This window comes from Pseudophryne corroboree, chromosome 10 (assembly GCF_028390025.1).
Source record: "Pseudophryne corroboree isolate aPseCor3 chromosome 10, aPseCor3.hap2, whole genome shotgun sequence".
Taxonomy (NCBI): domain Eukaryota; kingdom Metazoa; phylum Chordata; class Amphibia; order Anura; family Myobatrachidae; genus Pseudophryne; species Pseudophryne corroboree.
The window spans coordinates 342,811,095-342,828,835 of NC_086453.1; the positions used below are offsets into that span (position 1 = coordinate 342,811,095).

At 45.1% G+C, this 17,741-nt stretch overlaps 1 protein-coding gene across 1 annotated transcript in view; it reads right to left on the minus strand.

Moving 5' to 3' along the window:
- ADAMTS15 (ADAM metallopeptidase with thrombospondin type 1 motif 15) overlaps nt 1-5,751 on the minus strand; it is a 90,639-nt gene extending 84,888 nt beyond the window's left edge. Inside the window, exon 1 of the mRNA XM_063943630.1 lies at nt 4,016-5,751. Within this exon, the coding sequence (XP_063799700.1) occupies nt 4,016-4,978 (963 nt within the window). The 5' untranslated portion in view covers nt 4,979-5,751. The remainder of the gene's footprint in view (nt 1-4,015) is intronic.
- Between the last annotated feature and the right edge of the window lie 11,990 nt (nt 5,752-17,741).

Below are 17,741 nucleotides of genomic sequence, written 5' to 3' on the forward strand. Positions count from 1 at the left end.
GAGCCCCAAAGTTAGTAAGATCTGTTTGTTGAAGAAAAGACACTGATATTTTGCGGAATTTGCTCGGGTATTGTGTTTTACAAGAGGTTCCATATACTATAAGTGGCCATAGGGATCATTGTGCCTTATAACCAATGCAGGGAAATGGCGCTGATGATCCCATTTGAATGTATGTATTTCTGATTTATTTTTCCCTCCAAGAATGTAACGGCTGCATAATGGAGTTAAGGTGCAATCAGGGAGATTGCTGGTCTATTCAGGGAGTGAGGGAGATTACTTCTATTTCAGGGAGTCTCCTGCAGAATGAGGGAGGGTAGGCAACTGTGAAATAGTGTCATACTGTATACTGGTGGAGTGTAGTAACTGATCATTGCCAATGTAATGACTCAGGTAATATATCTGCATCTGTGCTGAAGTAGTGACCTCATCAAATAATGTGCAGGTCAGAAACAGAACGCTGGATTATGAGGTGTAAGTAACTCATATCTAAATTGCAGTGTAACCATAAAGCCGTCCAGCATGTGTGGGCTACATGCAGAAGCAACCAATATATTATATACCCTGCATGAAGAAGCAATACGTTTATTTGCACCCCTTGCACTGCAGCATAGTGTGATCCAGATACAAAGATACAGTACTAGCTTTTTTAGCTTTACTTCCAACTCAGAGAGGGTAATTCTGAGTTGATCGCAGCAGGAATTTTGTTAGCAGTTGGGCAAAACCATGGCCCTCATTCCGAGTTGATCGCTCGCAAGGCGAATGTAGCAGAGTTACACACGCTAAGCCGCCGCCTACTGGGAGTGAATCTTAGCTTCTTAAATGTGCGACCGATGTATGCGCAATATTGCGATTACAAACGAGTTAGCAGTTTTTGAGTAGCTTCAGACTTACTCTGCCTGTGCGATCAGTTCAGTGCTTTTCGGTCCTGGCTGACGTCATAAACACACCCAGCGTTCGCCCAGGCACACCCACCGTTTCCCCGGCCACTCCTGCGTTTTCTCCGGAAACGGTAGCGTTTCCAGCCACACGCCCCTAAAACGCCGTGCATCCGCCCAGTAACACCCATTTCCTGTCAATCACAATGCGAACGTCGGAGCGATGAAAAAGCCGTGAGTAAACTTACTTTCTTCATAGTAAAGTTACTTGGCGCAGTCGCAGTGCGAACATTGCGCATGCGCACTAAGAGAATTCTCACTGCGATGCGATGAAAATCTCCGAGCGAACAACTCGGAATGAGGGCCCATGTGCACTGCAGGGTGGGCAGATATAACATGTGCAGAGAGAGTTAGATTTGGGTGGGGTGTGTTCAATCTGCAATCTAAATTGCAGTGTAAAAATAAAGCAGCCAGTATTTACCCTGCACAGAAACAAAATAACCCACTCAAATCTAACTCTCTCTGCAGATGTTATATCCACCTCCCCTGCAGAGCACATGGTTTTGCCCAACTGCTAAAAAATTTCCTGCTGCGATCAACTCAGAATTACCCCCCGAGTCTCTTAATATGAGGAACTTTGTGCAGCAGAAGAGTCACGAGTACTTAGTGATCAGATCTGCTGAATAATCGTTCTAATCATCAATATTGTGCAGCCAACGAGCCGCCAGTCTCCTCCGCTGTGTGCTGGGGACAGGTGCACTTATACAGCTCATTCAGGCACAACATGCAGCACTTTCATTATAGTGTTGTTGTTTTTTTCCTTACATTGGTGAAAGATTACTTATACATTCAGAAATGTATCTGGAGTCCCAGCCCTTTAGCAGGGAGGGGGTAGGATGTGTTGCTACTACCTGTAAAATGGGGACCACTTCCATTACAAGCTCATTCAGTGTATCCCATCCACAAAATGAAATCTACTTTGTCACTTAAATCCACTGAGTCTGCACCTAGGGGCAACCAATATGTCTAACTCTCCCTAGCAGGCAGCGCAAACATTTGTCGCTGTGCCAATGCCGCCATCTTGGCTGGCGAATCCATGTGTTTAGCCATAAATATAGTTACATTTGCATACCGTATTATTGCGCTTATCACTATCAATCCATCAATGGATACAGATCACACACACATTGCTGACATAGGGCCTACTTCAGACCACTGCTGCGATCAGATTGTCGCTGCACACAGGGGAGTGTGCGATCGCCAGTGTAGCAGAGCGGTACAAAACAGATTTTGTGCAGTCTCTGAGTTGCCCACAACTTACTCAGCCGCTGCCATCACTTCAGCCTGTCCGGGAGCGGAACTGACGTCAGACACCCTCCCTGCAAACGCTTGGACACACTCCCAGAAAATGTTGCCACCCACAAACGCCTTCTCCCTGTCAATCTCCATGCGAATGCCCGTGCGAATGGATCCTTCGCACAAACCTATCGCTGAGCGGCGATCTGCTTTGTACCCGTGCGACGCGCCTACGCATTGCGCTGCATACGCATGCGCAGTTTAGACCTGATCGTCCGCTGTACGAAAACGCAGCCTAGCGATCAGTTCTGAATTACTCCCATAATGCTATAGCAGAAACAAGAATAACTTTATTTAATGCCAGTTCAGTTTCACAAGTCGGCTTGTGCTCTGCATTCTCAGCCCTGCATGGTGAGCAGCCATTGGGTGCTGGTGATGCCATGTTATAACGCTCTGGCATGTGTCAGCACTTTATGAATAAATATCCCTGTCCCGGCCTGAACATCAGCCAGGATAAACATGCTACAAGTCCTGGATCCTGTTACAGAAGGTTCCTAAAGCGTCTCTATATCGCCTTGCTAGATAACACCAGACTGCGTCTCCAATGCTCACGTGGGTCTTAAAATAAAGATTCTACTCTGTCTTCCTTATGTAAACCTGCTAAATGCGGGGTTGGCAGCAGCCTCTATGTCAGTGAGATGAAAGTGTAATGTGTCATTAGCTGCCTGACACACGGCTCTGCCTCCACCTGCTGAAATACCGGCATGTGACAGCGAGCGGGGAGCAACCCTCTATGTTTTGTTACGGAGTTTACAGTATAATCATCCTGTGGTCTATCCCTGTGTCCTGATCCTACCCAGCTGCCGCAAACTTACATTCATTCATCTCTACTACACACACTACCTTTCACTACAGTAAACCTATATCTGTGTCTGTCTTGTTTTTTTCTCTGTGAAGTGAACAAGACTGACTCATATAAAACACATCTTGACAAAGTGTTTGTCAAATGTTATAGAAAGGATTCTCAGCAGGGAGGAAAATGGTCAGATCTGCAGCTTTACATCAATCATACCCCTTTTCCACTTGTAGCACGGGTCGCAGCTGGGAGCCTGACACGGCTGCGACCCGTGATACAGCCCCCTTCTATACTAGCTCACCAACCCGGCATATTGCCGGGTTGGTGATGCTGCTGCTGACGCGGCAGGGGCGGTGCTGGGAGATCACATGATCTCCCAGCGCCGCCCTTCCATACACTGTGAACGGGAGCGCGATACGGCTTCCGTTTACACTACACAGCTTACCGGGTTGAACACGTGTTCAACCCGGCAAGCTACCCGGGTAGGATTCCTGGATCACTTGATCCGGGAATTAGCAGGGGGGGCAGTTTCCACTAGGAAAAAAAAACGGGTAAATGTGCGCCCCCGCGCATTTAGCTGTGTTTTTAGAGCTAGTGGAAAAGGGGTATCAGTCAACCCCCCTCCCTCCCTCTTCACCAATTCACTCATTATTATGCTGCTGGAATAATGACATGAAGTGACAGTAACATTTATATATAGTAGATATGGTAACCCTTTTATAGAGCATATGCTGTCTTGATGGACCACGGTCTCTGCGGCAGACCAGCAACTTCTACTTAAACATACAACATTGTGTAATGCTTACAACCTGCACAACTTTTATAGAGATAAATGTGTTTTGCGGGGATTCACATTACATAGGGCAGCGAATTCTGCTTGGTACAAATCTATGTTATAGTAGCGGATGGCATAACATGAACAGACCTCACACACACTCCCTGAACCCTGGAAAGTGACACAGGTCATGGCTTGCTCTTTGGGGCTCACCTGTTTGGTGAAGAGGATAGCGGTGTCCCAGTATTCGGGGTGCTTGTCACTCACTTTGTTCCATTTCTTCTGCCAGGCACAGAAGCTTCTCAGTGTCATGGCAGCATTGGTGGTAACTTTGGGACCTTTCCCATCATCGGTGAGAACCATAAACTTTACCACGACAATATTGATGGGGTTCTGGATGCTCGGGTGGCGGTACAGACGAGCTGCCGTGGCCATTAAGGTGAGCAAATAGTGCTGAAGGTCATCTCCGTGGAACTTGAGCATTGTCTCATCGGCCACAATCAAGGTCTCCACGTACCGGGTGATAGATGCAAACCGTCTGGAGCGCTGACTGCCCCTGGCCCTGGTGCCATTGGATTGGCTTTTGTTGTGCTTTGAGCCTTTGTATCTCTCTAGAGCCTCCATGATGCCGTGGTTCAAGCCAGAGCCAACCCCACACCTGGAGGTGGTGTCCACAGATTGATGCTGAGCTCTCCTTCGCTGCAGCAGGTGCGGCCCCTGCTGGCTTCTTTGAAATTGATCCCACGTGCCGTTTTTCAAAGGGCTGATTAAATATTCCACCCCTTGGTAGCCGAAAGCCCCCCGAAGTCCCCCACAGAGACTCAGAGCAGCAAAGGAATCCCGGTCGGAATTGACGTCTCCAGAGTAGAAGCAACGTCTCAGGCTTTGTGATGGTTTGGGGAGGGCACCAGGGAAGTGCATGGTAAAGGCTGGAGCAAGAAACTGAGAATCGGGGCTCAGATTTAGGTAGAAATCCTCCTGGAAAGCCGAGATCTGGAAGATGACTCCCATGTCTTTAGCCTGTTCATTGCCTTCTCTAAAATACTGCCTTCCATTTATGTCAGACTCAAGCTTTTTGGGGGTGACCAGAACTCCTTCCAGAGAGGAACACAACGAAGGGCTGAGAAAGAAGAAATCTAAAGCCAGCAACGAGGTGACAGCCAGATGTGTGTTCATGGTGTTCCTGACTCAGCCACAAATTGGCCAAAAACTGGAAACAAAAATATATATATACACTTTATGCAGAAAGAGGAAAAAACGACGACAGCAGCAGGGTAAATCTATCTCCAGAAAACATTGCAAGAAATAAAAACGAAATGTATCCACCGCTTAAAGGTTGCTGCAAATTTAATGACAAAAATGCTGCAAAGAACTGGAAAGAAACAATTGCAAAGTAAAATAAGAGATGTCCATAAGACTGAATTGTAGTCAGCTGCCCCATTTACTAGTAGAGCCTGAGCTGGTCCTTCAGCCAGTAATCCAGATGTTCATGTTGCTGTGCGTCCCACTGGTAGAGTCCTATAGTATATGCAGCTACTCCTCTACCTGTCGGCTCATAGGCAGCCTCAGCCTCTTGTAGGGCTATATATACATCCCTGTCCTGTGCATAGATTTTTTTTTTCTTTTTCTGGGAGGTGCTGTGAAGGCTTATTGGACTTGTAGCTCATTATCAGTCACACACACAGCCTCCCTCTCCTTCCATTGCCGGCAGGGTTTAAAGAGCCAGCAAATCTCATCATCTGTTAGAAGCAGCTGTTTTCTCCCTGCCTCAGCCAGCTCTCCTCTGCACAATGCTGTAACGTGGAGGCAGCCAGTGGCCTGACAGATTATGTTGTGTTCAGCAGGACAGTTACCAGAATGAAACCAGGATGCTCCCCTGTGACCAGAATGTAGGAACTGGTCCAGATGTCCCCGGTGTACATGTATATAACAGCACTCTGCCTCTCTATGCTGGGTTATGGAATGCTGGAAAGAAGTGACTGTACTTTCTAAAACTTTTTTTTTCCCTCCAGGGATTTCCTTTTTTTTAAAGATGCAATAGAAAGACCGCCGTGCAGCTAGTGTCCAGCAGAACAGCTGGGAACCATTATTATTACTTAGCTGATTGCTTTACTTACTACAAGTATTATAATGAGGACAGAAATCTCCTCCCCCAGCTCGTTACACGATGATCAGATGTTGGCATTACTTCAGTCCAGTGATAATCCTGGCAGCTCAGTGCTGTCACTGTCTATCTGTACCCTGCAGCACCACTCCTGCAGGAAGAATACCAACCTTGTTTTTATAAACGGTTCTTTATTTGTCACAGCAGAGATGATACACAGGGCTTGGACTATACCTAGTTTCTATGACTTTGCTCAGAATCTCAATGCATAGTACAGCCCTGTTGACATGAGTTTTTAAAAAAAAAAATCATTTTTAGAACTTTTTCTTACTTTACGATCCACGTGGATACAATTGGGAATGGTAACCTGCCCGAAGCATGGTGAGCAAAGTGAGCCATGCGAGGGGATACGGTGCGCTAATTGGGGTTCCCGGTCACTGTACGGAGAAAACGACACCCAAAAAAGTAAAAAAACTCATGTCGACCTTTTGTCATGTCAACCTAGTACATGTCGACCTAGAGTCCCTGTCGACCTAGAAACCATCTTGATCTACTTACTGTCGACCAATAGTAGTCGATCTAGTTGACCCTACATACCCCTCCCTTCTGACCCACCCGTCCACCCCTGTCCCCTAACCGTCAGGGGTGGTGGCTGTGGCTAACCCTCCGGGGGTGTTGGCTGCGGTTAACCCTTGAGGGTGGCTGCTAGGGCTAACCACCCCCCATAGTGCCTAACCCTACCCTAGTGCCTAACCACCCCCCCCCCCACCCCCAGGCGCTACCACTAAACTCTGATATCTTCATGATGTCGACTGCTATGATCCGGCACCGGTTTCTTGAGTGGTATTGGGAATCCAACAGCCGGGATACATCACAGCGCTACCACAGAAGACACAGAGCTCCACAAGCGAGGCCTAGATGTGCATATCCGTGTGGAAAGGTCAGGTTCCTCCGTGTGCAGCTGCTTCGTTCTCCCAACACTATAACAAGTATAAAGGGGAAATGTATCAAAACTTCTAAAGGATGTTGAAGTTACCAATTAGCTCCTTCATATATTTTTTTTAGAATTCAAAACACAATTATATATATATATATATATATATATATATATATATAGTACTGTGCAAAAGTTTTAGGCAGGTGTGGAAACAATGCTGCAAGTAAGAATGATTTCAAAAATGGAAGTATTAATAGTTTATTTTTATCCATTAACAAGATGCAAAGTGAATGAACAGAAGGGAATTCTAAATCAATTCTTCTAGGTACACTTGCACACAATTTTTGAAGGAACTCAACAGTTAGGTTGTTCCTTCAAGCAAAACCTAGATCTTCTGTGGATGTAGGTTTGCTCAAATCCTTCTGTCTCTTCATGTAATCCTGAGATCAGGGCTCTGTGGGAGCCATATCGTCACTTCAAGGACTCCTTGTTCTTCTTTACGCTAAAGATAGTTCTTAATGACATTGGCTGTATGTTTGTGGTCGTTGTCCTGCTGCAGAATAAATTTGGAGCCAATCAGACGCCTCCCTGATGGTATTGCATGATTGAAATTCAGGTGCAAACCATTCATATGGCTCAAGTATAGAAAGGCCAGATTAGACTTTGCCCCGAAAAAAGCCATCCCAGTTCTGGAACAGCATTTTTTGGACAGATGAAACTAAGATCAACCTGTACCAGAATGATGGGGAGAAAAAAAGTATGCTGAAGGCATGGAAAAGCTCATGATCTGAAGCATACCTCCCAACATGACCCTCTCAAGGAGGGACACAATGATCTGCTCCTGGACTTCCCTCTTAATTTATGATTGCAGCACCTGTGCTGAAACACCTTTCTTATCCATTCACCTGTTCAACACAGGTGTCTGCAATCATAAATTAAGAGGCAAGTCCAGGAGCAGAGCACGGTGTCCCTCCTGGAGAGGGTCATGTTGGGAGGTGTGTCTGAAGCATACTACATCATCTGTAAAACACGATGAAGGCAGAGTGATGGCATTGGCATGCATAGCTTCCAATGGAACGGGGTCACTAGTGTTTATTGATGATGTGACAGAAGATAGCTGCAATCGGATTAATTCGGAAGTGTATCGGTGTATACTGTCTGCTCAGATTCAGACAAATTTTAGCAAAGCCGATTGAACAATACAGATCAACAATGACAAAAAAACATTCTGCCAAAGCAACCCAGATTTTTAAGGCAAAGAAGTGGAATATTCTGCAATGTCCAAGGCTACCCCCTTTGTAACCATATTGTAACCTCAAACCCTATTTGATCTGAAGACAAAGCAAGCAACTGCTGAAGTAAAGGCATGTCAAAGCATACCAAAGGTGGAAACCCAGGATTCAGTGATGTCCGTGGGTTCCAGACATCAGGCAGTCATTGCCTGCAAATGTTTCTCAATAAAGTATTAAAAATGAAAATTTTATTTAATTATAATTATGTTAATTTGTCCGATAACATTTGAGCCCCGTAAAATAGGGGACTATGGGGCTAATTCAATAAGGATCGTAAAAAGTACAAATTAGCAAAAACTGCGACCAATCGCCAAACTGCGAAAGCACGCCCAAACGGAAAATCTGCAACACTAATTTAATGTTACCAAAAAAAAGGTGGACTTGTTAAATTTGCTAATTTTGCGATGAGATTTAAAATTCCGCATTTTTTTGCAAAAAAACTTACACTTAGTCGCATTTTTTGCGTAAAGGTTTCTGATGTCACAATTTAACATCAGCCACACATAACACTGAACCAACCATGCCTACTGACAGGATGCGTCGAACAACTAGACGAGCTACTTCCGCTGGTGAATCCACAAACGCAGGCAGAAAAAGGAAAAATATTTGTTTTTTTTATGTTGAAAGTTTACATACATGACATATTAATGTTTCTTTGTTATTATTAACATTCCTTATGTTATTGTTTAATGTGAAAATATTTGGGGGAAAAAGTGGTGCATAATTAAAATGTCCACAAAATCACAATTATTGTGGTGATGTTATTGAACATACTGTATGTTTCTTTGTCAAGGGGACAAAAAATAACACACAAAAACTTGAACATGTATGTGGGTATGATTTTCGAAGATAATAATTGTTTGTTGCTTTAAATCATAAAAAAAAACTCAGCTTTTAAACAAAAAGCCATTAACCAAACAATAAAAAAAAAACTTGCTTGTAAATGTTATTGTACATGTTTGTAGGAAAACAAGTGTGTTCTTGACAAACCTGCATTGTTATTAACTTTTATTAGGTTACTAACATATATTTTAGAGTAATACAAATTTCAATGCAGCTGAATAAAGTGAATTGTGGTCGGCAGTGTGAGGTGCTTCAGCGGGGTGTAATGAAGCAATGATTGCAGTATACATCCAACATTCTACAACTGAGGTCAGCTTGTGCAGATTTTAAGGTTGACCTGTAGTCACTCGGAAACTGCACACCAGAAATGTGCGTTCAGTTGCAATAAATGCGTATGCCCTGCCTATCTAAAGTCTGCATACACCCACAACACGCCCCTGCTCGTAGTTTTTGCGAGTCCAGCCCTTTAGTACGCCCCCTACACGCCTAGTTTTCGTAGTGCATACGCAGTTTTTGCTAAGTCTCAGTAGTTGTATTTTTTGTCTCAGATTTTGGATTTTTTGTCTCAGATTTTACGTATTTTCGCAATTTTTGCAGTTTTGCGTTCCTTGTTGAATTAGCCCCAGTATATAAAAATGGTTGCAATTCCTACAAATATTTTTGTTCAGTCCCTTGAATTAAAGCTGAAAGTCTACACCTCAATTGCAAATCCATTGTGGTTGCGAGCAGAGCCAAAATTGTATCAGTGTTAAATATATATGGACTTACCTGTATACTACTGTTCTATCCATATGCTGATGTTCTCTCCAGGATTAATACAGATGCATATATGACTGGTCTCTCCTAGTGTAACCAGGTACATCCTATATAATAAAAGGCTAAGGCTGCTCCTCACCTCTGTTATGTGCGCCGGGGGCCACTAGAGGCTGGGGTCGGTGCTGGGGCTGCAGACGATGCGGTGAGGAGGAGGTAGATAACTGGCTCAGCTGCTTTATGTATACTGCACGCTGGCGGAGGGGCGAGTTCCTGGGCTCGCCCCGCCCACACCCTGAACAGGCCATGCCCAGACCCCTTCGGTCAGCTGGTGGTCGCTACTCACTGGCGTTTCTATAATGGGTGCAGTGTGTGCGGTGCACACGGGCCCCTGAGTCCAGAGGGGGCCTGCACCGCACATGCTGCACCCATTTTTATAAATACTCACCCCTCTGGAGTCCAGTGCCGACATCCGCAGCGCTGTTAAAACACCATGAAAATGGCTCAGCGGCCATTTTCACAGAGTCCTGTGCATGCGCAGTAGAGAAAACTCAGAGAAAATGGCCGCCCTCTAATGCTCAGACTCTCAGCGCTGCCGGCAGAGAGGAGGGGGCCCGAACGGAGGAGTCTGGACACGGGGCTCCTCCTCTCTTAAAGTGCCCCTGTGGCTACTGGTGTCTTCTACCTCCAGACTGGCCAGGAGCTGCGTGGGGACTGGTGAGCATAAGCGTGCTGGTACTGGTGTACATAGTGCAGCATCATTATAGTCTGCCCATTGCAGATATACAGCATATATATATATATATAGGGCCGTATTCAATTAAAGTCGGAAACTGCCGTCTTGTTGGAAAGACGGCAGTTTCCGACTGGAGTAGGTCAAAAGGGGTTCTGACCTATTCAATCCGGGCATAGTTTTTCCGACAAGTTTGGATACTCAACTTGTCGGAATGCTGTCGGCATACACTCAGATCAGCGGCTTCAGCCGCGAGCCGTGTGTATTGTCGGAAGCAGGGCCAAACCCGACAGGTTTTAGCTCCATTTCCGACAATGTCAATCCAACTTTTAAAAAAGTCGGATTGACACTGTCGTGACAAGGCCAAACCTGTCGGGTTTGGTCTGGTATTGATTAGAGTGCTGTCAGCTATTGAATACGGCCCTAACGCTACACTCACACACACTCAGCATGACAGAGCCCCGGCTCCCAGCAGCAGGACTTCCAGGAACCCAGCATCTGAAAGGGATGATAAGGCCCCACAGAGCCCTGATCTCAACATCATCAAGTCTGTCTGGGATTACATGACAAGACAGAAAAATTTGAGCCAGCTACATCCACAGAATATCTGTGGTTAGTTCTCCAAGATGTTTGGAGGCACTGCTGAGTACAGTGAGGGCACAGACGAGGACAATGAGGGCACTGCTGAGGACAGTGGGCAGTGCTGAGGACAGTGAGGGCACTGCTAGGTACAGGGAGGGCACTGCTGAGTACAGGGAGGGCACTGCTAAGTACAGGGAGGGCACTGCTGAGTACAGGGAGGGCACTGCTGAGTACAGGGAGGGCACTGCTTAAGTTACTGTTGAGTATAGCAAGGGCACTGCTGAGTACTGTGAGGTGCTGCTGAGAACAGTGAGGGCTCTGCTGAGGACAATGTGGGCACTGCTGAGCACAGTGTGGGCACTGCCGTGGTACAATGAATTAGAAGACACTAGTGTTGGGTTTTGCTCCATATACAATACTGGGAGCTGGTGGGCACAGTAACCTGCGCTGATCACTGTTTCTTCAGATGTAGGAAAAAGGTGCATATACAGTATACTGTAGTGATATGAGCAGGCGATACCCTTCATCTCTACCTATCCGGCAATAGACTCCACATGCACCTGGACCAGTGCTTTTAAATATCTCTATTAGTGAAAGTGCAAATGGCATTAAAGGGAAAGTATGCCTTTTTGAAGCTGACACAAAGGTATGTAACAGGGTAGACACACCAGGAGGGGTAAAACAAATGATTGAGGATCTAGGTAGACTAGAGGAATGGGAACGAGCGTGGCAATTACAGTTTAATGCAAAAAAATGCAAAATCATGCACTTGGGTCTCAAAAATCCAAAGTCTAAATATAGTATTACTGGCACTATACTGGGAACTACTGAGGAGGAACGGGATCTAGGAGTCACTATTTCAGGTGACTTAAAGGCAGGTAAGCAATGTAACAAGGCAATGAGGAAGGCTAGTCAGATGCTTGGCTGCATTGGGAGAGGAATCAGCAGCAGAAAGAAAGAAGTAATAATGCCACTGTATAGGTCATTGGTACGGCCTCATCTAGAATACTGTGTTCCATTCTGGAGGCCAAATATTCAAAAGGATATTAATACATTAGAGACTGTACAAAGCAGGCCAACTAAAATGGTGGATGGTTAACATCACAAATCTTACCCAGAAAGGCTAAAAAATCTCAGTATGTATTGTTTGTAGCAGAGAAGTGAAAGGGGGGACGTGATAGAACTATCAAGGGTTTTAACAAGGTACAGGAGGGAAACATTCTTCAAAGGAAGAGAAGTATTAGAACACGAGGACATACACTGACACTGAAGGGAGGGAGGTTCAAGGGAAACTTGAGGAAAAACTACTTCACAGAAAGGGTAGTGGACAAGTGGAATAGCCTCCCATCAGAGGTGGTAGAGGATAAGACAGTAGAGCAATATGAACATGCATGGGATAGACATAGGGATATCCTTACAAAGAAATAAGGCTCAAATAGGGTTTGAGGTAACAATTTGGTAAAATAGGGGCAGACTACTGTAGATGATGCTCCAAGTGGTTCTTATCTGGCGTCACATTCTATGTTTCTATTTACACTATGGGAAGGTTTATTCATCCTTTTATTGCTACAGTATTGCCATTTCAGAAGGATTGGACCTATCTTATATATGAAGAGACGTAGGAAGACCAGAGACACTGGAATAATCTTACCACCTGCATCACTAAGTAGGGAGCCCCTTTGCTGGGCCCACGAGAGACCTGTCAGCCCCGGATAATGGAAGGGGGGGGGGGGGGACAGGCCAGGTTGTGAATACCGGGGCCATGTGCACAAACTGCATGCAGATGTGCCCCTCACTGGCAGGCCTGCTAGGACACTTTGTACCCACCACCCTCCCTGTTTGCGCCTTTTTATCCCTGTTCATTATGGGGAACAGAGAGTGAAAGTGAAATAAGTCCTGTGCGTATAGTCAGAGACCTGTCCTGATGTACAGTACAGCACATTCCTTTATTGCACAGCTGTGCACATTACCCTGCTGGAAACAAGTGGGATTCAGGAGATGTGATAGGTGTAACTCAGGCGTGAAGGTTCATTGTTACAGCAGCTATAAATCTGTAACATGGCCTATTCCCCTCTGATTTACAGGTCATGTATAGAACACATGGCCCAGCCGGAAGTACATTTTAATTACTGATAGAAATATCCAGGAACATTCCGGAAATAGCGCACATTTCCCAGATGTACTACAAACTGATATGTGTGTTATTTCCAATTCATCTTCATCCCACAACTGCTCCAAACAAGCAGGGCCTGAGGAATGATCACATATAGTGACACAGAGGAGCTGTCACCAGGGCCGGCGCCACCATTAGGCAGCTGCCTATGGGCGCCAGCACCTGTAGGGCGGTTCGGAGTAGAATTAAAAATTTTTAATCAGACAGAATGTGCGCTGCGCGCGGCGCACCTCTCGCTGTGAGGGAAGTGAGGCACCCGCTTCCTGGTCACCCCATATCGGAGCCGCATGTACGGAGCCTTCCCCCGCCTCCCCCTTCTGTGTCGCTCTGCCCCCCTTTCCCCCGTGTCGCCCCGACGAGCAGGTAGAAGAGCCGCTCCTTCCACCGCCAAGCCATGGAGCCGCTCCTTCCGCCGCCAAGATAAGGAGCTGCTGGAGGCTGAAGTGACAGTAACACGAGCGGCCAACAACACTGGCTGATCCGCATCCCCCTTCCAGCAGACACTGAATGGCGGGGACAGGAAGCAGCACTGAAGAATGTGTCTGTGTGGCTGTTCTCCCCTTCATCCACCATAGCATCAGCCAGCAGGACACCACCGTCGGTGTCTCGCAGGAGGTTCTGCAGCAGCTGCACCTCCCTGGTTCTGAATATGAATATCTTTTTTTTGACTTTGGAAAAATATCCAGGGATATACTAAAACTATGTATGTATGTATATATATATATATATATATATATATACACACACACATATATATACATATATACACATATATATATATATATATATATATATGTATACACACACACACATATATATATATATATATGTAGCTATACAGTATATATATATATATATATATATATATATGAAATTATTATTTTTTTCTTTTCAATTTAAGATAGATTCTTTCATATGCATTCTTTTAATATAGTGATCTAAGATTGTGTTGGATCACTGGTTTCTAATATATTGGGTGGGATGTACTAACGTTGCGGTGTATATCCCGCCACATATTGCATCAATACTAATCACATATGTACTAACATATGCGATTAGTGTTGCAAATGACAGCTCTTCCGATAAAAGCTGCCCTTTGCTATGTGCTCTGGTCCCTGGACCTCCGGGTTCATGACCCAGGAGTCCGTCTGCGCATGCACAGGACGCGGGGGTATGCTGGGAGGGATCCAATCGGATTTCTCACACAGCACGATGTGATAAGAAGCCCATACGCTTCTATAGGGTAAATGATGTTACCCTCCACATCGGAGCCCCGATATTGGGGCTTTAGTACCCTTGTAAATGCAGTAAAAACCCAAAAAACAGGGATTTTACCGCATTTCTGCTTTAGTACATTCCACCCATTGTATGTTACTTAATCTTTGGTTGGCTGTAGGTTAATCTATGTTTACATTTTCAGTGATATATTGTTAGGATTGGCAAAAACCTGTCACCAGATACATTTGCCTGTATGTATTTTGTGGAATGGGTCATATGTAAATGTTGGTGGTATTTTTTAATATATGTAGAAAAAAAAAGTAGTGTATTCAGAGGTAGGCGACTTATACCCCTTTTCCACCACTGTACCACGGCTCGCAGCCGCGTCGCCTGACACAGCTGCGACCCGTGCTACAGCCCCCTTCAGACAGCGCTCACCAACCCGGCAATTGCCGGGTTGGTGACACTGCTAGTGACGCGGCAGGGGCGGCGCTGGGAGATCACATGATCTTTCAGCGCCGCTCTCTCATACACTGTGAACGGGAGCCGTGTCGCCTCAACACGCCTCCCGTTCACACTAGACAGCCAGCCGTGTTGAACACGTGTTCAACCAGGCTAGCTACCCGGGTAGGATTCCCGGATCACTTGATCCGGTAATTTGCCGTCGGACCTTTTTTCCACTAGGAAAAAACATGGGTAAATGCGCGCCCTCGCACATTTACCCGTGTTTTAAAAGCTAGTGAAAAAGGGGTATTAGAGTACATTTGAATACTTGGCCAGTATAGTCTGTTAATTGGCCGCTTGTATATATGTGATTGCATTCCACTGCAGACTATGAAACGCAGCCGCCAGTGATTATGAAAGCCTGAGGTGTCCAGATCTGTGGGGCTGCTGTTTGTGGATTGAGCAGCATGAATAATACCCTAGCAACGGTGGTGAGTGAATATGGCCACTGTATGTTATAAAAATAATGAGTTGCCTATTTATAAAAATTAAGTGAGTTATTATTATTATGATCTTTTATTTATATGGCGCCACAAGGGATCCGCAGCGCCCATTACACAGTACATAAACAGTAGAGTTTTCTACTAAAGCTTCTTAAACATGTGGGGTGGGGGGTGCACCGAAGATTTGCCTAGGGTGCTGAGAATCCTTGCACCGGTCCTGGCTGTCACTGCACAGAGGCACCAACTAAATGCTTATCTTATTATTCTGTCACATAGGAAACAGAACTTCCATTGCTTTGGTTAGAGCTTTGCCCTGCGTTACAGTAATGCTGTCTGCTTGGATATCTGTGTGTATTACTGATTAATTTAATTACTGTTTTTGTTTAATAACAATAGGGACACCTACTGGCCATGACAGGGTATTACCGAAATTACAGAAGGATGGCCAGCACAAACAGGGCTTATCAATGGGCTCCTTTTGTTATTAAAGAACCACAAGTTACCAAAAGAATATCACCAGTATTTCTTTTCCAGATGGGCCTGGAAATAAGGATATGGTGGGCATGAGTATACTGGCACATCTATAAGTGCAGGTAGGTCCAGTGAGAAGACGGGGGACCCATGCTCAGTGACCCTGAGGGGGAGCGGGAACAAATTACCCGGGCCCGGATTTGCCGGAGGGGCCTTGCACAGCAGTCTCCTAGCACTGGTTCTGACCCTGGCTGAGGGGCGCACCGTGCCCCCTGTGCTGGTCACGGTGCAGCTTTGTGGCGCTTACACAATACTTTGTTCATGATTTATTTTAAAGGGGGCATGGCCACACTAATGTGATTTTGCCACACCCCCTTTACTACCCGGGCCCCACCAATCGCTCTACGGCCCTGCCCACACTATTCTTCCCCCTGACTATTGGCACTACTACAAGGCTATGAGTGCCGGAATTCACTTTTTATGCATAAAGATGCCATCAAGTCTGTGATAATGAATGGCGTATTCAGTTTGCCGCTGCATAAAGATATGTTTAAGATGAATAAAAAGAATGTGTTCTAGAGGTATCTTCATGAGGAAGCATCTACATGTTTATTTGGACTTGCACACAATTTACTTTACACCTGCACTTGTGGCACCAAAGCGTCCAGCTTTAAATGAGTCTGCAAGTCATGAGACATTTACTACAGTATTACTGGAGAAGCCTCATTGTGCTGATTACATATCGCCATTGGGGAACACATTTGCAGTACTCACAGAACCTTTATACAAAGGAGATGCCAGCAGCATTCAATGCCACGTGCCTGTACTATAATTGCCAATGTTTTCAGTCAGTTATGGTCACCACAGTATTGGGCCATATATGTGCATTACATAATTAACTGGTAATCGTGGACCATGAGTTGTGTCTGGTTTCTTGTGCCATGTGGGCAAGAAGGTGGGCACAGCTATGCACACTGTGCCACATCTCTGAGGATACCACTGTGCAATGCACAGTGGTATCCTCAGAGATGCGGCACAGTTATGGTTAAATTCCAGCCATTTTTTTATGTAAAATAAACATTTTCATTTATGTTATGAGCTGCAGATCTACGACTGCAATAGTTAAGTCCTGCACCAGGACTAGTGGGTTCATTAATTCCTCGGCTACAGTGTAGTACAGTCCGACATTAGGCACTGGGCATCATGTAATATATACTGTACACTGCAGAGGACCTGGAGAGTTAGCATCCGGTACTGGCCAGGTGGGGAAAATGTGTTATAATAAATTTATATAAGGCATGAAATTTATTATTTGTACAAATAGTGCATTCATCACCAGGCTGAAGTGCACGGAATGTCTAAAGTTGGGCTGCTGAAATTATGCTGCAGAAATATATATATATATATATATATATATATAGTAAATGAATGTTTATGGCAGTGGTTCCCAAACTTTTTTTGAATCATGGCTCCCTAGAGTATCAGATTTTTTTTCACGGCATCCCTAGGCCAAAAGTTTCTTATTGAGAAATTTAGAAAGAAATATGAAATTAAGTAAATTGTGTTTATATGTCATCTTTAGGTTCTGTTGTGTGGTGAGGGACAGGATTGTCTTCTGTTTGTCCACATATCTTATGATTGGCGGCCACCAGTACTGGTTTAGCCTTTTACATTTGACCATAAATAATTTGAATTGATCCTGGACCACCAGTCCAAGGCACCCCTGCAAGTGTCCTGAGGAACCCCAGGGTGCCACGGCACACAGTTTGAGATATAGTGTATTTATATTTCACTAAGGGGCATGTTAATTATCAGGTCTTACACCCAATAATTATAATTATTGCTAATAAGAAATGTAAATTTGCTGGGATGTATTAAAAATCACA